Source organism: Pseudonaja textilis, chromosome 7, assembly GCF_049901715.1.
Source record: "Pseudonaja textilis isolate UNSWEBS1 chromosome 7, rPseTex1.2, whole genome shotgun sequence".
Classification (NCBI taxonomy): domain Eukaryota; kingdom Metazoa; phylum Chordata; class Lepidosauria; order Squamata; family Elapidae; genus Pseudonaja; species Pseudonaja textilis.
The window spans coordinates 48,176,542-48,203,315 of NC_141996.1; the positions used below are offsets into that span (position 1 = coordinate 48,176,542).

A 26,774-nucleotide genomic window follows, 5' to 3' on the forward strand; every position below is an offset into this window, starting at 1 on the left:
AACCTGCTTGCACAGACCTTGTGAAATTAGGTCAAATTCTTAACAAATTAAATTAAGGGCATCAAGCAGCCTGCCCTTGCACTAAATTGTGATTAATGTAAATATTAATATTATGTAATATTTTCAATCTTTTTCTCAGAAACTTGCCTTACTTCAGCTCATTCTTATAATGGAGAACAATAGCTTAATATTTTCTCCTGCTATTATTTCAAAAGACATCTGCATTGCAGATAAACTGGCATTATTGAATGCAACAATGAATGTTATTATGTCCAACTATGTAAGCTTTGTGATTTTGACACTTTTGTAAGATTATAGAAAGGGAAAGGATCACAGAGAATATTAGAGCAGTTTAAATTCATATGTAGAATATGGTTTCAGAGGGAGTTGGGGCTATGTGATAGCTACCACAAGTTCAAATTTATTTATTCGAAAGACTTATTATCCATATCCCCTTCTCAGAACATGACTCTTGGCAACTGACAACAATTTTAAGCACCAGCAATTATAAAAAGCAAAATTAGATAACTACAATTACCAAAAAGAGCAATAAAAAGTGTAATACATACAACTGATTTTAACTTTTATTTTTATAGCATTTTTATCGAATTGATTGGTTAATTACACATAATGCATGCTTAATTTGAAACAACTCTTCTCTTTTTATAGGTGCTCTAGATATCTAGGTCACATTTTGGATTAATATCAGAATAAAATATCAAGTCAACAGAAGTGAGTACCAAATGAAAGGACAACTCTGCTTCTTATTAGCTGTCTTAAGGCAGTTGGGTAGTCAAGACAGCTTTTAAGATATGATCTGTCCTTATACTTTATCAGCAGAACACAATTTTTTAATGTCTGCCAAGTCCTTCCAGAAGGTTATGAATTTCATTAGGCATTAATCAATGTTCAAAACTAGGGTGTATTGTGTACATCTTGCCAAACTGATTAAATAACATTAAAGCTGTTTCACACCACTCAGTTATTCTCAAATGACTAAAAATGTCATTTTAGAGGTCACTTTGAATTGAGGATTAAAGTTGGGAACAGGATAGAAATGCAACATATAGCAAACAGCAAAAGCACTCTTTACTAACAGGATGATGTTACCTAGTTAGGGTAATGAAACGTTTGCAAGAAAACGAGCAAGCTCAGAGAGCACCAAGGACCCCTTATTTCAACCCTGAGCTACGAATATTCTCCTTTATTGGTAATGGAACATATAAATTACTCCCATATTCCTTGAAAAATCCATTCTTTCTGGCAAATGGAGTATACTATTCAAAAATTAAGTTGCATATTCTTTCCCACAATAAGGATTGATCGAGACTTTTATAGCAGAAAGCAACTTAATAATACTCTGGAAAAATTCACATTCTCTCTGTTCATCTGTTCTACAGAATAAACAAGGGCAAAAAGTCTGTAAGAAGTTATACATTTGCATCTAATTCCAGCTCTTCTACTTTTTTATATATCTCTAGAAACTATGGAAGACACATTCCAACACTCCAACTTTGGTATAAAACTCATTGGTAAGGCTATTATCAATTGTACCCCATATTTTTAATGAATCAATTTTTGTTTTAAAAATGGTTCTCCCCACTGGTTCTCCAAATTTCTTTTATATATTTTTTCATTTAAGATCTCTTAAGAATACATTTATTAGAAACAAAGTAGAAAGGTTTTGTGTCTTTTTCCATTTTCCTCCCTGGCCTTCAGCTTCCTATCTGGAACTCAAGTTTATTTTCTGCTGATCTCCTTGGATTATAGTGATAAAAATGAAGGAAAGAAGCATTATAAATCATAACCTATTGATAGCATTCAGTATCCAGTATTGTGTTTACCCTCAAAACCTCCTTCAACCTCATGTATTCCAGTGATCACTGTATTACCATCAATACCACTCCTAGGTCCTGAAGTGGAACCCCAGAAATGAAGTATAATTCCCCATATTTAAAAAGGTAGATACTGTGATTTATCTCTCATCAATGTTTAAACACTGTATTAAAGAAGCTACTAATTAGCATATAAACAGTATTAAAAATAAGCTAGAGATGGGCAGCCATTATTTTTATTCAAAGTTTATTCAAATTTTAATTGAAAAACAAAATAACCAAAAGTTACACTTGTAGTATCAAATGCAGGCAAAAATCTAAAACAATTACTTCCAGATTCTATGGCCTCTAAAATTAATGACTAGGTAACAGGAATTACAAAATCATCAAACATTTTTTTCCATGTCCTAATTCCTGGAACATGACATAATAAAAGTTTCAGGAATCTAAACAAATGGGATTGTCTGTAGAATTTACCAGACAACACCACATAGGATAAATTCTTACATGCCAATTGTCTCTCTTCTACTTAAGCAGCAATGCAGGCAAGTATAATAAGACTTCTTAAAAAGAAAAAGAGCTAGTACGGAAATGTAAAGTTTTACCTATTATAATAAACAACTAACATTGCGTACAGCATGATTAAAAGGACATTAGAAATATAACAACGCCTTAGATTGTGTTAGTCTGCCTGTGTAATATGCTCACTACGCCTTTGATAATGTAAATGGTTTTCCCATTTGATATGCAATATTAAAAAGATAAAAGATTCTCCTGACTGAAACACAACTACTGATGATTATGTGGATGTGGACATTTTCTTGATAGCAATATCGAACCTGAAGTTGTTTGTCATTTCCTTCTTCCAGGATTTTGTTGCTTAATTTCCATCATAGAAGACTATGCCTTTTATTAAATATGAATCATATGAAGATATAAAAGGATGAACATCATATATTTTCTGACAATTGAAAGTGATGAGATATCATGACCAACTAATTATAATGAATTCAAAGAATCCAATTTTAATTCAATCTATATTCAGTTCAGAGAATATACCTCCAGTCCAAACATACTATCTTCTATAAAATAACCCTAACTGCAATACAACTCCTTCCCCCAGATTCACTCACACATGACACTTGATTATGCCATGTAGAAATCTAAAAAAATATGCATTATTTAGTTCTACTTTTTAAAGAGAAACTAAGCATGCTGAAGATACTAAGATTTAAATACCAAAGCATAAGAAATGTTTTAAGAAACCCCTTTAAATATAGTTAGCATTACCATACAAAGTGGATTTCCCCCCTCAAGATACTGCTGTCTAATTATCAGTCTGCACCATATGTAACATCACAGAACTCCTTTACTTTGGAGGAGAAATTCAGACAAGGATGGCTATTAAGTTTAGGAAAGCAATAATTGTACATGTAAGTATTAACATACAAGTGTATTTTATTGAGAATTCTTTTGTGCATAAAAAGTAAGTACTAAGAAACAGCTTGTTTCAGGTCTGTATCTGACCTGAAAATGTAAGCTGAAGATGCTTTACAGTACAATTATACCTGACCAGGTGCAGAAACAGCAGGAAGAGTTTTTTTCCCCCTTGAAGTGCCATTCTCAAGCAGATGGTTTCTTGGAGGCATTACTATATTCTGTAATAAAAACAAGTACGCATATGCCTCCACTTGCAATATTCTTTTTATTTCCAAGTGGAGAATATTTTGTTATATTAATATATTTGCAAGTTTAATCAAATAATTTGTTCAGACATTGCAAATATGGGCTAAACAATTTATGTATCCAAAGAGTTTAGACTTTATGCACACCTCAGATATAAAAAGAGGACAAATTTTTCTATATTCAGTGAACAAAGCTATAATATTTCAACACACCAAAACTTTTTTTTTACAAAACTAGAATGCACCTCAAGAATGAATCAATGTCTGTATTATCTTCATAAATTATTTTTAAATTATGGCATTAATAAAATGGAAAATAGCAGACTTTTTTAATGGCAAGCAATGCTGCACTACATTTTTATGTTTCTGTGTTCATAAAGGAATAATTACACATAATATATGTATATGAATGAACCCTACACTTGAAGAAAACCCTCATTTCTTGACATTTTTGTAATAACACATTATACTATTTTTTATTGGGAAAATTTTAAGTTTTTTCATATTATCTTAAAATCAGAAACCAATGTCAACTAAAAAGTGATCCACATGCCAAACTATGCTGCCAGTTAAGATATCTGAAACTTGAAATATTTGGAAATGTTACTTCATAGACACTTAACACTATTCAAGAAGGAATTGGATACCTGATACCATACTACAAGTGGTGACTGAAATAAGATTAGGGAGCAAACAACAGTTTACTGGTCATTATGGGCATTTACAAGAATAGCCACCTCTTCCATGAGGGAAAGATGCACACATATATATAGACTTAGTGGATTGTCCAATTTGGGCAATCATACCTGGAAGAAAGGCCAATTAAGCCAATCTCTATTCTAACAACTTTCCACCTCCTTCGCTTTCTAGTCACAGATCGTTGATTTTCTCTCCTAATTTGAAGAATCCAAAGTATGAATGTTGATGTCTTTCCTTGAGCATTTTCTCGTGTCCTCTTTGCATGAAGACTGAGTCAAAAACTGGGCATGTGCAGTGGAAGCGGGCTGGACCAAGCTTTGATTGACTCAGTCTTCAAGCAAGGAAGCAGAGACTACCCATGCTTTGGATTCTCCGACCCGTACAACTAAGAAACATAGTATTCATTTATAAGCTATTTAGAAAGAGATCAAAAGCTAGGGAGAGTCAAACGCCAACACTTCTAAATATGCTGATCATCATTAGCTTGTGAACTATTTTCTCATAGGATTCTATGAAACCAAAGATACCTTGGCACAGATTTGTTATATAACAGGAGTGTCAAATTCAAGGTCTGCAGGCCAAATCCAGCCTGCAGGGTGCTTAGATTTGGCCCATGGAGCTGGCCTGGAAACAGCAAAGGACCAGCCCACGGTGCCTCCATCAGCAAAAACGGAGCTTGGGGAGGCCGCCACTGCTCTACTGGGCTCCATTTTTGCAGGCAGTGGGCTATTGAAACAAACTAAAAACAAAAAAAGGAAAAATGTTTCCCTTTTACATTTGAGCATGCAAGAAGGGACGGGAAAGAAGAAAAGGAAAGACAAAGAAAAAGAAGGAAAGATGGGAAGAGAGCAAAGAAGGAAAAATAAGGAAATGGGAAGAAGAAAGGAGAATGAAGAGGGAAGGAAAAAGGAAGGAAGGAAGGAAGGAAGGGAAGAAGGAAGGAAGGAAGGAAGGAAGGAAGATTTTGAGGGACAGTCTCAGGGAAGTCCTGTATTAGCTCTTGACCACCAGAGGTGCTTCCAATATGAGTCCTGTGTCATGCTCACCATAGCCACGGCCATGATGGTCACATTCTGCCTCCCCGGCTCCCCAAGGTCAAACATAACTCTGATGAGGCCCTCAATGAAATTGAGTTTGATACCCCTGCTAAAGGTCTGTAGCACTTGCAGAAGACTTGGAGCCCACCTATCTGCCCTGCAGCAAACTGTTTCTATTGCTAGCTCAAGCCTACTGAAATATCAACCAACTGTCTCCTAACTGAACATAATGTAAGACAGGGTGTCAAACTCAAGGTCCACAGGCTAGATCCAGCCCGTGAAGTGGTTGGATCTGGCCTGTGGGCCCATCCTGGAAAATGTAAGGGGCCAGCCCATGTTGCTTTGGCTTAGTCTACCTGTGTCATTTTGGCCTGGTCATGTGAAGAGGAAACATCAGACCAGCGTGACTTTGGCCCAGCCTACCTAATGCAAAGAGGAAACATGCCAGCAGTTTGGGGAATGGTGTCAAGCAGGCCATGCCCATTCAGTCAGCCACACCCAGTGACTGGCATCAAGCTGGCCATGCCCACCCAGCCCCCGAGGTCAACCACGGTCCTGATGTGGCCCTCAATGAAATTGAGTTTGACACTCCAATGTAAGAGTTCATACAAAGAAGAAATGGAAATAATTCCAAGCCTGATCAGGTCCATTTCAAGGGGGCTAAACTAGAATAGAAAAATGAGTTTTGGATTACATACCTACGTAGTTAGGTATTGGTAAGGAGAACCAATTTTTCTGTATGTTTCTGTTTATCGTTTCCACATCAGTCCCACTTCTCCTTTACTATTAATTATATCATAGCGTTGCTTTTTCTATTAGGATTATACAAATACTGTGAAAAGTTTATAAGCCAGTACTTTTCAACTCCAATGAGCAATAGTGTCTTTTCTCAGGCTTGTGTAGCTGTTGTAGAAGTTGCTCATAACTACTTCTACTTGCACATACATGTACAGCCATCTTACTTGGCTGTTCATGAGATCATTTTGTCTGAATACACACACACACACACACACACACACACACACACACACACACTTACAGTTGAAAGTAACATCTAAAGCAGCTATGTAGCTTGAAAAAGAAAGCACTGTAATAAATTAAGAATAGTTGCTTCATCATCCATTCTATTATATTGCATCTATGTGATCTTATTTTCTATCTTGAAGATTCTATATTTTCCAATGTTTTTCCATAATGTACAATAAGAGGATTCAATTATACCCAGATTTAAAACCAGATGTAATACAGATGCTGTTTCTGTAATCATCCTAAGCAGGGGTGGTATATGACAGGGTTAACTACCGGTTCGGGATTTACGAGCTTCCCTGCATGCTGGGAGCTGCGCGCCTGTAAATCGTCATTAGCAGTCTGCGTGCAGAGAAGCAGCCTTTAAAACAGCCCTCTTTTCCTGCTTTTTTAACTGCAGCTGTGCCTTGTTCGGCAGCTAAAGTTGAAAAAATCAGGAAACAAAGGTCAGGTAAGAGCCCAGGCAGGTGGGTTGGCAAAAACATCAGCAGACATAGAACCGGTTCTATGTCTGCTGCTCTCCAGAGCTACCGGTTCTACAGAGGTGGACAGAACCGGTAGAAACCCACCTCTGATCCTAAGCCATATAAAAATAGAAGAGCCAACAAGAAGAAAATATGTGCAAAATCTCTTATTCTAGCTATCACTGGGAGATAAAAAACCATACACCAAATTTTGTGGACAGCAAGTAATGAAGGATACCCAGTTCTTAATATGGAATATACATAGTACAAATGTCACAGGGAGCAGCAGCCATTCCATACAGTGGTGGGATTCAAAAATTGTTGCCACCGGTTCGGTGGGTATGGCTTGGTGGGCGTGCTTTGCGCGCATGCACTCACTTTGCGTACACCAAATGCACACTTTGCACAGGTGCAGAGGTATTCTAACTTGCCTCCTGCAAGCTGCATGATGCCGGTCACTTCAGCAGCTGCCGCGCAGCACTATTTTGCGCCGTGCAAAGCAGCTGCGCTTCAAATTCAGCGGATAAAAGTGAGTATGGGAGCCCGGGCAGGCGGGTGGGTCCAACAGCAGAGCAACGGAGAGAACCGATTCGGTCTCCACTGCTCACCACTCCTACCGGCTCTCCAACTGGGCAGAACCGGTGGAATACCACCCCTGATTCAATAAACTTAGGCAGTGTTTGGATTCAGCAGCTTTACCTCAGAAAGAAGGTGGGGAGACAAATAAGTGGCTTACAGGGGATAAATAGTTTATAGGATAATGTGTGAGCACCAGACCATGTGGGCTTGTTATGTTAACAATTTAAGACTGTTCTTGCACATAGGTGGTAATTGCAGGCTTCCTTGGCTAATGCAATTATTTCACTTTCATAATTTCTCTGCTCTATTTATATAACTTCTCTTTGTATCTTCAGCTAAACTAATTTTATAATAAACATGATGAAACACTTTTACTAATTTGCTGAAAAATAGATGCCTTATAACACATACCCCAAGTCTCTTTTCTTTTATGGAAAAGAACTGCTGAACAAGTCTGCCTACTAACATTCATTAAATGAAATGTTCAATTAAATGTAAAATTATATTACTGAAACAGGATCCAGTAAAACAATTCTGGTTTTAACAGAAGAAGCATATTGTGATTGTGCCAAAATGTTACCATCAGGGTAATTCTAATGTATACCAACTGAACAGATAGAGTTCAGCTAAAAGTGATACTGACACTGTACCCAGCATGCAAAGTGACAAAAGATTTTGGCTATTAAGGAAATTACAAGATAAAATTTCTAGGAAGAGGGAAAAAATCAGACTATAACTAGTGTTTTCTGTATCATATTTCCTTATAAAATAATTTAAATTTTACAAGGATTTTTTTCTTTTGGCTTTCTAGTCATTAGAGTAAAGTTACTGCATTTTTAAGTGGTTATTCCACATTCCTCAAAAAGTACACCTTGTCCCGTCTTGACTTCAGTCAGCCATCTCTGTAGTCGTAACCTTACAAAGTTTTTTTTAATCACACACTGTGTTATGCCAGGATTTTTTTTAAACTATAGCCTATTGAACAAGCCATAATATTCTGGTGGCATGCAAAGCAAGTGAACAAACCCAAAAATTCAATCTTAGTTTTACCTTTCACTTTTTGATTCCTCCAGTATTTCTTTTGTTATTTTTGAATTCTGTAAAAATATCCTACGTCTCCAGTCAAAAGTCACAGGTTCAGTTCTACCATAATTCTGCTTTATGTAAAGGCTAGTACCTGAGCCAGTGGCAACATCAGAAAGCTTAGACAATGAGCAATAGACTAGACAAACCAATATAAACATTTCTGTTCTCAAGATCTTTTAATGAATCAAGACAACTTCATGTCAGTTTAATTTATGATGTAAATGATTATGCAAAGAAACATTCTGTGGAACCCAGATGAGCAGTAGTCCTTGAGGGTACCACTATGGAAACCCAATATATTATTTCAGAGCTACTAGGTTCTAGAAACAAGGCTTGGTGTCATTGGTTCATAGCCTTCAAAATGCCTGAACTGGGCAATCAAATATTACAATAAATCAGTATTTGTCTTTGAAGGGGGTTATCAATTGGATTGTTCCCCAGGACTTCTTCAACAAACCATACTTTCTATAAACCACTATCCAATTCCAAATGCATACTTTCCTTAAGAACATATCAGGGCTTCAGAAGGAAGACGTAGGCTGGAGGGGTCATTAGCAATTCAGAATAAATCCACAGACCAGACTGTCTTCAAGTCTACATTAACACCACACATAAAGTAAGTCTATAACTGGGAGTATGGGAGTACATTTTGAAGAAAAAAGAAATCTGCTTCACATGAAAAATATCGAACCGCACAACTGATCTGAATGCTACACTTTTCAACTACTGTGGTCAGAACAGAGTCTTACAGTTAACAGAGTGATATGGTACAATTCACAATTTTTTCTTCAGTGGAAAGGTAATGCATATTAGGACATCACTGATCTATAGCTTTTCTGCAGTCAGGTCTTTCTCAATGAGAAGTTGTAGAGGGAATAAAGAAGACCTTGAGAGGCATGAGGAAGAGTTGCTACCAAGACAAAAACCAGATAAGCAGGGCTTGAACCAAAGCCAAGACAATAATTTGAAAAAATGTCTCAGACTGTCTGGAACTGTGTAGATGATCCTGGGGAAAGAAGGGAAGAGAGGCAGGAACCCACCATGGCTTAACAGCTACAAAAGCAAACTTAGGATGGGATCAAGCCAGAGGTTGCATTCAGCAGGTTCTGACTAGTTCTGGAGAACCGGTAGCGGAAATTTTGAGTAGTTCAGAGAACTAGCAAATACCATCCTTCACTGGAGATTTTATAGTATCCTTCCCCTGCCACACCCATCAAGCCACGCCTACAGAACTGGTAGTAAAAAAAATGTGAATCCCACCACTGGACCAAGCAGTAAAAAGTGAGTGGGATGTTTGTATTTTCAGACTTACAAGATTCTGTTAATGTAGCCTGACAATATATCAGGTCATTTCGTAGGCTTTTTGGGTATGATTTACCTAGGAGGAATGACAAAGACAAGTCCTCCCTAGTTCACAGAAACGACTGAGGAAGTGGAAAAAGCATATTCAGACTTGCAAGACTCTGTAACTGTTGCAACTGTTGTATTTATTTATTAAATTTATTTGCCACCCATCTCTAAGCAGTTTACAGCATTAAAAGCACTAACATCAAAAATATATCTTTTCCAAAACAACAAAAATGGAAATAAGAATTATATTTAACTGATGGAGAGGAGAGAGGGAGCAGGATAAGTGGAGGAGGGAGGTGTGATTTTATCTTAATTCATCAACCACCTCCAATGTGGAAACCCAAGCCATCTGCCAGAGCCTCATATTTGGCCCTTATGGAAGGTCAGAAGGGTAGAAGCCAATATCAGTTCAAGGGGTAAGAGGTTCCAAAGAGCAAGCATCATGGTAGAGAAGCCCTTCTCTTGGACCCACCAACCAGAATTCCTTGACTAATGGGGCCAGGAGCATACCTGCTCTGCCAGTGCAGGAGCTGGCCAGTCCCAGTGGGGTGAGTGACTGTTCCTCAAAGTATCCTGGATCTATGCCATGCAAGGCTCTAAAGGTAATAATGAACGTCCTGAATTGCACCTGAGGCATTTTTTAAAAAAACTATACATTTGTCTTTAAATGAAGTGAAAAATCATTAATGCCCAATTTTTAATGTTGGTATTCATTTCATACCAACAAAATTAATCCCATACATATCAGATCATCGGTTTAGCCTAAAAATCTAAAAAATCAGTAAGTGAAACATGTTTGGGAAAGGAATCACATTTCAGCTGGGGGGAAAAATCAAGAATATGTAAATGGTAACAGCGTAAAGCTGTCTTGTGTAAACATGTCTCAGATATAGGAAGATTTCTGCAGTTCTTAGAAATTCTAAGAAGCAGTAAACAGCAAGATTATACAGGGGGAAAAATTATCCCTTGGAATGAACATGAATTGTACACACACACACACACACACACAGAGAGAGAGACAGACAGAGAGACAGACAGACACACACACACACACACACAGAGAAGCTTTTCTATTTTAAAAAAAAATTCACCTCTCCTGCAACATTATTCTCCTTCTCCTATTTGGGTAAGGTGGATTAACCATAAATTACTATGGCATTCAGTTCAGCAAACTACTGTCCGCACAGTATTTATCTTCTCAATGAGAATTACAAAAACACTCTAAAGAATAGTTTGAAAGATCAAATGGAAATTTTGATTCTGGGATTCCCAAATTATCAACTCTGGTTTATTTTGATACGTAAACATAGAATTTGTTGCAATTCTGAAATGAAACACCTTCAGAACTGTGTTACTCACATAAGTAGAAGATTCATTAGGCACATTTAGTATATTTTTAACTAGGAAAAGGAATATATTAAAACATGCTAGGAGACAGCACAGCTATTTTGAAACACATATTAAGTAACCTAAGCTTGTTCAGTGGTATTTTAGTTATCTTAGCACTAGTTCATATGCTTCTGTTGCTCCATAAAGATGGTCCTCAAATATGGATGAAGTCTGATGCAGCATACACATTCAGACACCACTTACTCTATCTAGTGTAGTGCCTAGCAGTAAGCTTCACATGTGCAGATCACTGCAATTTGCACTGCAATATATATTTCTTGCTGCTTCTAGTCAGTGTTGACTCCCAATTCCTGCAGTTTTCTTGGTAAGATTTCAGAAGTGCATTGTTTGCTTTGTAGGGCTGAGACTAAACAACTCCCCCAAGGTTATCCAGTTGGCTTTGTGCCTAAGATGTGACTAGAACTCAGTATTCCACTTTCTGTCCTGATGCCTTAACCGTTAACCAAACTGACTCTCAAATAGAAAATAGGTCACTAAGAAAAGCCCTCTCTAACTACTGACACACCTGCACCCATATGTTCAGTTAGCATCCTGGTCCCAGATTCTGGAAGACTGGCAGTGTCAGGGTCATCTATGTTTTAAACTGCCCTCTCTAACTACTGACACACCTGCACCCATATGTTCAGTTAGCATCCTGGTCCCAGATTCTGGAAGACTGGCAGTGTCAGGGTCATCTATGTTTTAAACTGAGGCTCTCCCATAAAACAGGCATTGTGCCATAGAAGGCATGCTTTCCAGGACCTATCAAGTGACACTATTTCATGAATGGGACCTACAGCATGCCCACTTTACCTCTCAGGTGATCTGGATATAAACCAGTGGAGAGGTGGTTTACAGGAAACCCAGTCACGTGCCAACAAAGGCTTCTAAGGTGTCAACCAGCATCTTAAATTGAGAAACTGGATGAAAGCCTGCAGCTGAGGGAGCAGCAGTGTTACTTGGGCACAACATGAAACATCAATATTGCCCATATTACTGCATTCTGAATCATCTGAGGCTTCTCAATTCTCTTTAAGAACAATCCTATGTAGAGAATGTTGTAACAAGTCAAACAGGAAGCGACTAAGGCATTATTTGATGTATTAGTCATTTGTAACGCTGACACAACAGACAGAAGCATCATGTACTTCTTGACCCATGTGCACTGGGATGAGATGGTACTTACCCATTTCAATACTTTTTTAAGAAGAAACACTCATCTAATGAATAGTCAAACTGGTGATTCAGACAACAGGCTATGCCACAAGTCCAACATTTTGACTTTTAAATGTGTAACATAATGAGTAACATCTCTACCAAAACTGTCATTCAGTTCTATTGTGCCCAAATCTGGGGTTCCAGGTGTGTGATAGCCTGTTTCCTGACTATGTTAAAGGCCTTTTATATTTAACTGGTAATCTTGTTTTATTTTTAAAGTTTATTTTAGTAACAATATGTTTTATTTATTTATATTAAATTGTGTACCTCCCAGAGTGAGATGTGTGGCCATATAAATTGAATAAATAAATATTGCTGAATTATTGTTGTTTGCAAAAAAAAGCTGTATGAAAATGTCTGAGTGGAAATATAAATTTGTCTCTTTTTTATGCAGTATATGGAAACTGCTTTACTAAAAGCAGAAGACATAGAGTGACACTTGTGAATTTACAATGGTAAGAACAGTCATTCATATTCTTAAAGCATATAAATATTAAGTCATATTTGCGCAGTATAAAATCTCAAGAAAAGAGCGCAAGAATGGATTTATTTCAAGGCAGTGAGTGGAGGACATTTATGCATTAATGGTTAAGCATTATTGTAACCAACATTATTAGATCGTACTTCAAACTTTTCCATCTTATCATTCCATTGAAAGCAGTAGTTGCTAACTCTTACTAGGTTAAAAATTTCACTAAATCCATAAGAAAATCAACTTTCATCCTTTTTAAATTAATAATCACAGGACAAATTTTATCTCTCAAAGTTCATACATATGGTGGCACATTTTTTTTCTAAAGTAAAGGAGAGAAAATGAAGGTCCAGAACTTTATTACACAACTGATACATAGCCTATTTATGTATTCCATAACTTACAATTATCACTAAAGCCATTTCTCCTTTAGGCAAGCATGTAACATAAATGACCCATAAAAATGTATTTTGAAAGGCAGATCAAAACAAAATAATAGAGATTTTCTTAAGACTTATTTGCCATCTGACTCTAATAGAAAAGAGATATACATGTATAGTGATTTAAGAAACAATGCATTTCATAACACACATTTCTGTTTTACATTGTAGTACACTATTTGATTGCTATCATCATTAGCAAAGGCAATCTTGAATTGAGAAATTAATATAAAATCCAATAATTGTCTAAGTAAATAGAGTATTATCACATATGCATCATAAAATGAAGTATATCAGCTAACCGTAGAGTGTGAAAATTGACATGTTGAAATTATAGTATTAAAGGTAACTTCATAAAGCAAGTAGACATGGATTGCCCAGCACTCTTCCTAGATTTAAATCCATTCTGTTACCATAAAATGTCTTCCTAACATGTACCACTTCGAACTCTCTAGTCCATAAACAATCAAATAGGCAGGATCTCTCAAGCATCAACAACAAAAGCATTTAAAGGATGTACTTTCACATAGAAGAATGCAATTTTCATCATCACCTGCAGGTAATATGCCCCATACCAATCTGTTGTTAATTGCAAAGTCGTGTCCGACCCATCACAATCCCATGGACAATGTTCCTCCAGGCCTTCCTCTACCATCTTCTGGAGTCCAATTAAGCTCATGCCTACTGCTTCAGTGATTCCATCCAGCCACCTCATTCTCTGCCGTCCCTTTCTTCTTTTGCCCTCAATCTTTCCCAGCAATAGGTTCTTCTGCAGTGAATGCTTCCTTCTCATTAGGTGGCCAAAGTATTTGAGTTTCATCTTCAGGATCTGGTCTCTAAAGAGCTGTCAGGATTGATCTCCTCTAGGAGTGACCAGTTTGATTGCCTTGCAGTCCAAGACACTCACAGGAGTTTCCTCCAGCACCTTAGTTCAAAGGCCTAAATTCTTTGGCACTCAGCCTTTCCTATAGTCCAACTTTCACAGCCATACATTGCAACTGGGAAAATCATAGCCTTGACTATACGCACTTTTGTTGGCATAATGATGTTTCTGCTTTTTAGTATGCTGTCTAGATTTGCCATAGTTTTCCTCTCCAGGAACAAGCGTCTTTTAATTTCTTGGCTGCAGTCCCAATCTGCAGTGATCTTGGAGCCCAGGAAAATAAAATCTGTCACTACCTCCATTTCTTCCCCATCTATTTGCCAGGAATTGAGAGGGCCGAATGCCATCATCTTCATTTTCTTAATGCTGAGTTTCAAGCCAACTTTTGCACTCTCCTTCTTCACCCGCATCAAGAGGCTCTTTAGTTCCTCTTCACTTTCTGCCATTAAATGTGGTATCATCTGCATATCTGAGGTTGTTGATATTTCTCCTGGCAATCTTAATTCCAACTTGTGATTCATCTAGCCCCTCCTTTCTCATGATGTGCTCTGTAAATTTCTTCATAAAATAATTTTTTGTCAAAACATTGCAAACACAATGAAATCAAACCAAAGTGTATTAACTGATAATGTGCAGCAATACTCAGAAAAAGGGAACAGGGACAGAGGAAAAAAGAAATGTATATCTACTGAAAGGTATATTACATTTTCATAAAAAACCTTATTCATAAAACTAAAAAAAAATGGGCATACAAAGTTATATATGTATTTGTACCCTAACAAGTGTGCTCCTTTACAAGGTACAGCTAAACAGCCATGTCTTTTTCATGAAACTTGGATATAATCATCCTAATCTCTAACCCAGTCATTTCTAATCTGTTGTATTCCAGGTGCTTTGACTTCAACTTCTACTATAGGCAGCACTTGAGAGAAAAACAGTATACTGACTTTATACCTTAAACACTGTTCACATACCACAGAAAATAAAAATGCAATCAAGCACATGAGGGTTGAATATGATATGTAAACCAATGCATGGTTTAATGCAACATGTAAAATTAACTAAGTCTGCTCCATGGTATGACATCTGTTACTTAACTCCTGTAAATTTTATTTATTATTTATATGTAAAATAGATCTAATCTTCTTTGAAGTTGGAAGAAATATCATGAAAATCAACATAAATTCATTGGATAACAAGGTGGAATAAAAAAGCACCAGTTCTAAAAAAATTGAACAAAAAAAATCCTAGCCTTTTACAGACTTCATAAGCAAGACTGAACAAGTTATTTTCAATGGGTATTAGATCTGTTAAAAAAGTTCACCACTATGGTGAACTTCAAATCCAAACAATTTGAAAACCGTATTTATTCTACAATTGGCATATGAAACAAAATCTAATACTTAACAAACAGATCATCTAGTTCAGGGCTGTCAAAGTCATGTCATCATGGTGGCATCACATGATGCATTGGGACTTTTTTTCCCTTCACTAAACTGGCATGGGCGTGGCTAGCACATGATGCATGTGACCTAAGGGCCAGAAGTTTGGCAGCCCTGACCTAGTCCCTCTTTTGAAGACTTTGTTTTCTTTAGATTGTCCACCCACAGTATATCCTAACATCACCTTTCTATGCACTGTAACTTCAAAATGAGTCACATTCAGTTAATTGCGATTTCTAGAACAAGTGTGCATAAAATAGGATTATAACCTTAATGTGCTGTCCTATACTCACCTATTAAGGAATTAAACTTAATGAGACTCATTTGCATCAACAAATAAAGAACCTAATGCACTGATGGAAAGACAAGTCAGCCTGAAAGCAAACTAGGTAAAGGAGATTGCTTTTCTTCCTTCTGCCCTCCTGAGAGTTAAAAGAAAAATTAAAGTGAATCAGCCTTCACAAATTTAAAAATTCATATTTTCCATCCATAGCTACTGCAATATTCCTTTAATGATAACCAGTATTATGCAAAAATGGAAAATAAATTTAAGGCCCATGAATACTACTGATCCACTCATCATGGATTGGGTCAATTTTATTTGTTTTTAAACCACATAGAGCCTTGTCTCAATTTTCTATAAGTAGGAAGAAGGAAATGCTAATCACTTCCAACTCATTGGGGGGTGGTATGTCAGAAGGAGAACCAAGTTCTATTTCAAGCTCAGGCTATTCTGTGCAAGCTAAATCTTGAACCTCCCTTGCAGGCCCAACATACAGTATACCCATACCAACAAATACCTTAACCTTCAGGCTCAAGAATTTAAATTCCAAGGCGTTCCACTTTTTTTAGTTTTCAAAGAGGGTGTGGCATATTTAGATCCTCTTTTGCCAATGCCAGGAAAAGCCAACCAGTCTACCTAGAGCAGAGCCCAGTTTTAGCCCAATGGTTTGAGTGCAACTGATTCTGCAAAATTACAGCAACGAAAAAAAAAAGGGGGGGGTTAAGATAAGGCGAACTAAACGCCAACCCAAATCGCGGGAAAACGGTTGCTCTACTCAGGGAAAGATTTCTCTGGCGTTCCCTCTCGTTCTCGCACATCCCTTTCTTTCTACTCCGGATGCTGAAGCCGAAAATTTCACCAGGCAAAAATTCACTACCTGATGGGGGAATGAAAGGAAGAGTCGAGTTGTTAAAACACCTAGCGGTGGGAGGGCTGCTTCGGTCTGCAGCTTTCATTACAGCGCTTCCTTACTGCACTGCAGAGGCGCCATCTTCTCGCTCTTAAGCTTCGCTCCAACCCCTTTCCTTTCATGTGGTTCCCCAAACTCCCTTCCTTAGAGGAAAGTCTCTCGGTGTCCGAAGGGCTTTATCTCCACACCGAAGGCAAACCCTCCTGCGGGATTTGGGCAGATTTCTGCCTCACCACCCTCTCTCCTGCCTCTCAAGCCTGTAACGCGCTCCAGGATAAACCGCACGACCTTATTACGGGGGGGGGAGGACCCATCATAATGCCCCTTTTCTTCCTGACAGGGAAGCACGGGGGGTACAGAGAGGGTCGCAGTTGGTGGGAGCAACCCCCCCCCCACCCTGCCCAAAGGCGGGAGGGGGTCTGTTCCGCAGGAGCCGCAACCCATTAATGCCTTACTACTGAAGTTGGCCGAGCCACAGGCACCTCAGCCGAGAGAACTTACTCCTCCTCCTTCCCCCTCCCCTCCGCCCCCGCACGGCGGGAGTGAGGGGCAATCCCCAAAACGAGCGGCTCTTGTTTTGCATTCCCTGTGAGGGCGAGGAAGAGAAGGAACGGGGGGAAAGCAATGATGAGCGGGCAATAACAACCGCCTCGTTGGAGGATCGGGTCTCCCGGCCCCAACATCACAGGCGACGCCCCCCCCACCCTCGATTTCCGCCCCCAGATCGGCCACACCAGACAACACAGAAGAAGCGTAAAGGCAACAGGGGAAAAAAAAAAAAAAACAGCACGGCGGCCGGCGACAGACGTGAAACTCATCTCCCCTCCTTGCCCCCCCACTTTCATCTTTGCAAAGCAAAGCATCGAATCCATCGATGCCAAGTTGGCGCATTCCACAAAGGACGGATGCGAGGCAGAAACAAGGGGCTTCGCCCTCCCCCCTCGCGCCTCCTTTTCTTTCTCATCCCATAGACTGCCCGCGTCCTGAGTAACAGAGAAGAGGCAAGATTCCCTTCTCCCCACCCTTCGGAAGCGCCCCAGAGTCGACGGACGGACGCTCGCTCAAAGGCTGCCCGCAAGTGAGCAAAAGAGGCATTTTTCGGAAGCCGCCCGTCCAAGCCAGCCCAGCCTCCTCTCTCCATTGTTCAGGCTGAACCAGGCATTTCTGAAGAGGCGCGGATTGAGGAACACACCCTTTCTTCCCGAGCCTCAGCAGGCCGCTTTCCTCGGCCAGTTTCGGGGCCAAGCCCCAGCTTAAAGCTGCGCGAGGTTCTCGGCGAACAAAGACTTGCTTGTCGTAGCAACAGGGAGAAGGTAATGGGGAGCCGCTTACCTCCAAAGCTCCCGCTGTCCAAGAGGCTCCCAGCAGCAGAAAAGCTAAATGCGGCAGCATCGCGGGCAAAAGCAGCAGCTAAGGACGCTGGAGCTCAGGCACTAGTTTTAAAATATATAGGGAGACAGCCGAAAGATATCCGCCCAGTCGCCTCGCTTCGCCTCCCCGCTCTGCTGAGGAATGAAAACCGAGCTGCAAGAGCAGCAGCAGCAGCGCTAGCGGAGCTTCGGAAAAGAAGGAATGTCAGCTGATACTCCAACCCGCCCAAAGCGGCGGCGGCGGCGGCGGCACTAGCAGCAGGCCGGTCCTTCGCAGAGTCCCCCTAGCGACCGAACTGAGCAACTGGAACTGCTATCATTTGATTCGTGAAAGCCCCGGCTGGGAAAAAACGAAAAGGGAGGGGCGGAAGCGTCTCTGCTTGCGGCGGTATCGGGCCACAGTCCCGTATTTGTTTCTGGCGCAGCAGGCGATGGAGCGGGATGGAAAGCTAGGACCGAGCGATTTCGAACATGATTCGGTTTAATCACAGTTTATGGCGTTCAGAATGGTCCCTGCTCCAAATCAGAAGGATTGCAGAAACGACATTCGATTTTAAGATGGAAGGATCCTAAAATGAACTCTGTTTAGTTAGTTCTGAGGTCATAATCAATTCCAGGGATCAGAAGTTCTTTAACGTATTACTTTGATCAGATTGGGTTAAGAACTTCTGGGTTCTTAAAAAAGTCAAAGCAGATCGACAAGCCAAAAGTTGAGCCCTTTCTTGTACAATTCAGCAGGCTTGAGCAGTAAGTGTTGCTAGAAAGTACAGTGTGTCATGTCCCAGATAGAATAGAATACTTTATTGGCCAAGTGTGATTGGACACACAAGGAATTTGTCTTGGTGTAAATACTCTCAGTATGCATAAAGAAAAGGTACATTCATTAAGAATTAAGAATCATAACATACAACACTTAATGATAGTCATAGGGTACAATCAACAATCAAATCATACTAGGAAACAATCAAGTGGGAGGGGATGGGTGATAAGGAGTGATGAGAAGATTAACAGTAATAGTAGTGTACACTTTGTAAATCGTTGAACAGTGTTGAGGGAATTATTTGTTTAGCAGAGTGATGGCTTTGGGGGAAAAAACTGTTCTTGTGTCTAGTTGTTCTGGTGTGCAGTGCTCCATAGCATTGTTTTGAGGGAAGGAGTTGAAACAGTTTATGTTCGGGATGTGAGGGGTCTGTAAATATTTTCACAGCCCTCTTTTTGACTTGTGCAGTATACAGGTGCTCAATTGAAGGCAGGTGGGTAGTAATTGTTTTTTCTGCAGTGCTAATTATCCTCTGAAGTCTGTGTCTGTTCTGTTCATGCTTTTTCAAGAGGCAACTGGACTTTCTTGTTTTGTTTTTGAAGATGTTTCACTTCTCATCCAATCTCATCCATGGTCAGAGCAGAAGAAGTTTTTTGAATGAGAAGAGAAATAAATGCCTTCAAAGAAAAACAAGAAAGTTCTGTTTTCTTGAAAAAGCACCTTTGGGACAACTGTGACCTGGATGATTGAGAATCTCCATAGACATATAGTATGTCATAGTCAAACTGCTCTAGTAACAGTTCCTCCTGCCTCCTAAATGTGCAAGTAAATCAGTTAGTGTATTTACCATCTAAGAACCAGTAAAAGTAATATTGAAAAACTAAATGCTAAAAAATTATCTTAAGTGCCATGAAGGACTATATGACTTCCAAGGTCCCTTCCAACTCTGTTATTCTATGCCTATCTTATTTATACTAATGATGGTGCAGTCATACCCCAAAGTATGCATTTTGCCATTAATGTTGTGTGTTTCACTCTGCTTAAAACTGAAAGTGAGATCAGGTGATTAGTAATGGCATTGAACAGAGGTAGAATGGGACAGTTATGGAATTTGCGGTTATACCTCCTTCCTCTCTCTGATCACCAGCCAGTCTTAACCATTTTTCTGCCAACACATCTCCTTTCCATTCGCACTTCATTTCGCCAATTTCTTTGATACCCTTTGTTCTCCCCCCCCCCTTTCACTTTTCTTTTTGTGACTCCAACTTCTCTCCAGAGTTCCAACAAAGAATACAACAATTATTTTCACTATTTCTTCTAGGGAAGAAAGGCCTTTGGGTCTGTGCTTATTTGCCCACTTTCCCATAGTCATCATGTTCACAGTTAACTTCCACCTTTCTGACTCCATATATATTTATTTGGAAGGATTTATTTACATTTATAAAGCATATAATATCTGTAAAAATAGAAGACAGCTACCTAAACTGAATATCAACAGAACTAATAATCGGTCACCAATGCCTGCTGAAACAGGATTGTTCTGTTAGCTCTAGAAAACAACTGTTCTTTTGGCTAGGCAGAAGGATGTTTTGCACAACTGTGGGAATAGAGTAAGGTTGCTACGGATAAGAGTTCATTTTGCAGCCATGTCTCTTTGAGTTGCTTTAAATAGAACATTGAATGTAACTTACAACATAATTCTTTATTCAAATTAATCAGAATGTCAGAATATCTAACAACATGAAGTCAAAGTTACCAATGCAATTCACAAAGACCAGGGGTCCTCAAACTTGACAGCTTTAAGACTTGTGGACTTTGACTCCCAGAATTTCTCTGTCAGTCATCTTACCTCAGGAATTCTGGGAGTTGAAGTCCACAAGTCTTAAACTTGCCAAGTTTGAAGACCCTTGACCAAGACTCAAAAAAGTATAGAGATGGTAAAATCTCTAACTAAAATCTGATTCCAACACACACACACAAATGCTACAAGAAAATGCCTCAACAAACTTACTAGTAGAACCAGGTGATCAAGATGTGTCTACAATTGAGCAATAGAATAGAAATGTTAGCTCAGTGCCAGAAGAACAATTGGTAACTTCTTAAAGTTAACACAAAAATGTGCAAACTGATTAAATAGTACAGCCAAACTTCTATCCCATCCTGATAGTTAATGAACTTGCATTATTAGAATTCATTCTGGGAAAAGAGCTACAATTACACACTTAATAATTAAGTAGGTACTTATAACAAACAATTGAAAGAAATTTTAAATATTCAGAACAAGTTTTGATTGTTAAGGGTTTTTGCAGAATAATGGGCAGTCAAATAGTAACCTACCAACTAAATCATGGCTGTCAAACTCCCAGCCCATGGATCTGATGTGTCAAGTGCTAGCCACGCCCATGCCTGGTTTAGCAAAGGGGGAAAATGTTCTGATATGTCACATGACCACATGAGTTTGACAGCCCTGAATTAGATAATAACCTCTCAGACTTTGGATAGGAATTTCATGTTATTTTCAACAAGCATTCAATAAATCTAAAAGCAACAGCACTAACTTTACTATATAAAACTCAAAAAGTGATATAATTAAGATGATACAGCTTGAGTTAAAAAAAAAACCTTTAGTACAAATAAATTTGATTAAGCAAGGATATGAGTGCAGGTTAGGTGTAATAATTAAGGCACCAAGCTAGAAACCAGATGATTTTGAATTCTTGTCCTGCCTTAGATACAAATGCAGCTGACTGACCTTGGGTCAGTCATTCTATTGCAGCCCTATGAAGAAGGCAAAAACTACCTCAAAGGATTGACACCTCCATAGAGCATTACTGGGAAGATTATGGTGCTGGAGATGATTGCTCCTGGCTTAATGTGGCCAATTTGTTAGATAATTCTTTTTATGTGACTAAAGCTAACTCACGCTGCTTTTCTTTGGTGTGATATTTCTCAGTCAACTCTGTTGACTAAATTGATTTCTTGGCAAAGATATATGTTCATACTTTCTTGCTTCTCATATCCAAGTTTCATTTCATGGTATTGGCAGAACGAGTTGAGTATATATTGGGCTGTGTTTCTATTGATCTTTACTCCAATTCCTTTACTTGTCTCATTCAGCTCATTTAAGCATTTTTTCAGCTTCCTCAACACTGATAATTACAATGTTATTGTTGATTCAAAGGGGAGTGGGCTTCTCATTGTCTATATTAATGTTTCTTTCTTCCCAATTACATGTGAAACTCAAAAAATTAGAATATTGTGTAAAGGTTCATTTATTTCAGTAATGCAACTTAAAAGGTGAAACTAATATATTAGACTCATTACATGCAAAGCAAGATAGTTCAAGCCATGATGTGTCTTAATTGAGATGATTATGGCTTACAGCTCATGAAAACCCCAAATCCACAATCTCAGAAAATTAGAATATTGTGAAAAGGTTCAATATTCTAGGCTCAGAGTGTTCCACTCTAATCAGCTAATTAAGCCATAACACCTGCAAAGGGTTCCGAGCCTTGAAATGGTCTCTCAGTCTGGTTCAGTAGGAATCACAATCATGGGAAAGACTGCTGACCTGACAGTTGTTCAGAAAATCATCATTGACACCCTCCATAAGGAGGGAAAGCCTCAAAAGGTAATTTCAAATGAAGTTGGATGTTCCCAAAGTGCTGTATCAAAGCACATTAATAGAAAGTTATGTGGAACGGAAAAGTGTGGAAGAAAAAGGTGCACAAGCAGCAGGGGTGACTGCAGCCTGGAGAGGATTGTCAGGAAAAGGCCATTCAAAAGTGTTGGAGACTTTCACAAGGAGTGTACCGAGGCTGGAGTCAGTGCATCAAGAGCCACCACACACAGATGGATCCTGGACATAGGCTTCAAATGTCGTATTCCTCTTGTCAAGCCACTCCTGAACCACAAACATCAGAAGCTTCTTACCTGGGCTAAAGAAAAACAGACCTGATCTGTTGCTCAGTGGTCCAAAGTCCTCTTTTCTGATGAGAGCAACTTTTGCATCACATTTGGAAACCAAGGACTCAGAGTCTGGAGGAAGAATGGAGAGGCACACACTGCAAAATGCTTGAAGTCCAGTGTGAAGTTTCCACAGTCTGTGTTGATTTGGGGAGCCATGTCATCTGCTGGTGTTGGTCCACTGTGCTTCATTAAGTCCAGGGTCAACGCAGCCATCTACCAGGAGATTTTGGAGCACTTCATACAAGCTTTATGAGGATGCTGACTTCATTTTCCAGCAGGACTGGTACCTGCCCACACTGCCAAAAGCACCAAAACCTGTTTCAATTACCATGGGATTACTATGCTTGATTGGCTAGCAAACTCACCTGACCTGAACCCCATAGAGAATCTATGGGGCACTGCCAAGAGAAAGATGAGAGACATGAGACCGAACAATTCAGAAGAGCTGAAGGCCGCTATTGAAGCATCCTGGTCTTCCATAACACCTCAGCAGTACCACAGGCTGATAGCTTCCATGCCACCCCACATTGAGGCAGTAATTGCTGCAAAAGAGACCCAAAACAAGTACTGAGTTGCATGCTTATACTTTTCAGAGGTCCATTATTGTTCTATGTACAATCCTTATTTTATTGATTGCATGTAATATTCTAATTTTCTGAGATTGTGGATTTGGGGTTTTCATGAGCCCTAATCATCTCAATTATGACAAATCATGGCTTGAACAATCTTGCTTTGCATGTAATGAGTCTATTTCATATATTAGTTTCACCTTTTAAGTTGCATTACTGAAATAAATGAACTTTTGCACGATATTCTAATTTTTCGAGTTTCACCTGTATGTCTTCTGAGGCTCTGAAGACCTTTTCTAAAGCTGCTATGAAACATTTGGGAAGATTGTGTCACCTTTTTGGATCCTTGGATATTCATTGGATGGATAAATGGTATAATGTAGGCTAAGCAGTCTTCAATTATTTCCTGTAATAGCCAGGTATATTGTTTATCAATGCCTTGATTTTTTTTTAAAAAATGTATAACTGCATTTTAGTCTACACTATCAAATGCTTGTACATTGTCAACAAACAAAAGACACAGGAGCTTGTGGACTTCTCACATTTGTTCTACGAGCCAGCTGATCTTATATAAGTGCTTGTTGATTGAATGGTCTTTGTATAAACCAGCTTACTCCCAAGGCTGATGCTCATTCAGGTATTTTTCCAATCACATGCATGAAAGATGTAGAAAGATTGGGCAATAATCTTTTGGGGATCTTCTGTTTTGATGAATATATTGTTTTTGAAGATTTCCATCGCTTATGGGAACTGCCTACATCTATTATTGAAAAGCTTAGTACTTTTGCTGGTATTTCTCCATATGTTTAGTAAACTTCTGAAATGATTGAGTCTGGTCCTAGTATATTGCCTGACTGCAAACTAATTGCATTGTTTTCATCTTTTGGCATTAATGACTAGCTCTCTGAACAGTAGTATTTGGGGGTACGTACTTTTGAAGCAAAAAGATCATTACAGAAGTGCCTGTATTCTTTTTTATTTATATATGATTGGTTGTAATGGTATCATCTTTCTTGAAAACTTTCAAGAGCCTTCTTTTCTGTTAAATTTTCTTCTAGCACTTTATGATACTACTTTTTGCCTCTCTTTCTACAAGTTATTGTAGTCGATAATTTTTATAGTCTTCCTATAGTTGTCACATTATGGTTTAGCTCAAGAGATTAAAATACATATAAAATCTAGAAATATTAATTAGTAGTATTGCAACTCACAAGTAAGGGTATTACTCTGTCTTAATATATACATGTTAAATAGTAAGGGGCAAAGAGTTGAATTGTCTCATTTCCTGATATTCCTCAGTAAACCAAAAGGTATGGTGATTAGACGGACACAGCTGAGAAGTAGTCAGATTCAGTGCCATAGTAGTCTCCTTTTAGGTAACTAGATGTGTGATGGAACTGCCCACAACATATTGCAAACATGCCCAAGCAATCAGGTGTGTCCAACCTGTGGCCCTGGGCAGCTAGTAATAATTAAAAATCATTAAAGATTAAGATTAATTTTTAACATTATTATGTGATTTTTAATTACAGTTATATTATATATTTTAATGTAGATGTCATGCCCCTGTCGGAATCTGATTCCAAGGGGGAAGCCAAGCAGCTGACAGGGAGTCGGAGTGTGGCTCCTGTGGCTGTGGAAGAAACTGGGGAAGGGCAAAATCCGGCTGTGCAGAGTAGGGGAGAGGTAGAGCAAAGCAGAGGGAATTCAGAGGAAGATCCAGGCCCACCCCCTCTTCATCCTAAGGCAAGCAGAGAGTAACAGAGAAGGGAACAATGTGAGTTGCATGTCTTACAGGGGGGGAAAGGGCCCTGATTCCCTTCATTAGCTGCAGCTGAGAACACTGTTTAAAAAGAGAGATTGCGCACAGCAACTTGTTGGAAGCAAATTATGAGTTATCTTTGATTGTTGAGGCTTATCTTGGTTCCTGGCGTCTTCCCAACTGTGTGTGTTTTGTTGGCCTTTGAAGTCTGCAATTCCTTATCCTGCCCTGTCCAGTTAATTGGTAGTGTAGTTTGTGTGGATTTTTATTTATAGTTTCCATGTACTTTGTTTTCGGACTGGATTTCGTCCACTTAAAGACTGTTTTTGGGAGAGTTTTTTCTCCAGCCGAAGGTAACTGGACATTGGGGGCAAAGTTGGAGGTATTAAAGAGACTTTTCTTACTTATGTGACTGTGTTGCCTTTGTGCCACGCCCTGGGTCATCACATTAGATGAGGCACAAGGCAATTCCTCTTCACTTAGTGTAGCCCAGACAGACCAAAAGGTTGATCTAAATTCATCAGGTGCCTGGAGCAGACCAACTTTCATTACTTTTGCAGAGGTTAAGAAGCAATGTACATTTTGACTGGAAAGTGATCAAATAACAGCAAGGGATCGATTACAATATAGTGTATCATCAGATCATATGTCATCTTCATTAAAGTGAACAACAGGTCAATTGCCTGGCCACTCACATGAGATGGGGCTGAGATAAACTGATGCAAGTTCAATGATTATTTGGTGACAATCATTGTAAATAATTCTGAATACCTCTAAGACCTCACCCAAAGGCATAGAAATTAAAGACCTTTGGTGATAACATCTTAAGATATTCTGCTGTCATCCAGACAGTATGATAAAGGAGCTCAGCACTCCAATAGTCACCCTGCAGTTGAGTGTCATATAAAGGCACTCACATCAGGCAATATCAGAGCATTTTCTGGCTACCACAACCAGATCAGCTGCAGGACTGGAAATTTGGAAAGGCAACTCTCTGGCAAGCCTACATTCCCTTCATCACTGAACTAGTTTTAATTACATACATGAAGTTAGAATAGTGATTGCCTATCATCTTGTTATTTCAGTTATCATGCTTTAAGCACTTAGATAACTGCATATTTATGGCATGAAACTTCTCTTATTTCTGAGCCTATTTTTGCTGTGGCATTTTCTTAAATTGCTTTATTTTGTATTATTTTGCATGATTAAGCTATTTGGAGATGTCCTAATGAGATGTGGGAAGAGATGAGCACTGTTTGCACTGTACAATTTCTAGAATAAAGGTTATTATCCAATAAGTTGGATAGAAATTTGCATGTCCTGTATTATTTATTATCACTGATACTATAAAATAAAATTCAATGTGAATTATGAGGGGAGGAAAAGGCAGAATCCTGAAATGAGACCTATCTGTCTCTGTTGCAATACCAGGTTATGGAAGTTTTCCTCACTAGCTGGTGACAAGCCATAATAGTAAAGCAGCAGCAACTTATTCATTAATCTGGACAATACAATATAATTATCAGTGTCATGAATCAGATACAAC

General features: G+C 38.8%; 1 protein-coding gene across 2 annotated transcripts in view; it reads right to left on the bottom strand.

Moving 5' to 3' along the window:
• The window catches only part of APP (amyloid beta precursor protein), a 97,325-nt gene extending 78,892 nt beyond the window's left edge, over positions 1-18,433 (bottom strand). The window contains exon 1 of one of the 2 annotated variants that reach the window (XM_026700635.2): positions 18,131-18,433. In XM_026700635.2, the coding sequence (XP_026556420.1) occupies positions 18,131-18,190 (60 nt within the window). In that variant the 5' untranslated portion in view covers positions 18,191-18,433. The remainder of the gene's footprint in view (positions 1-18,130) is intronic. The other variant, XM_087937533.1, reaches the window with a different exon arrangement.
• Positions 18,434-26,774: the final 8,341 nt, after the last annotated feature.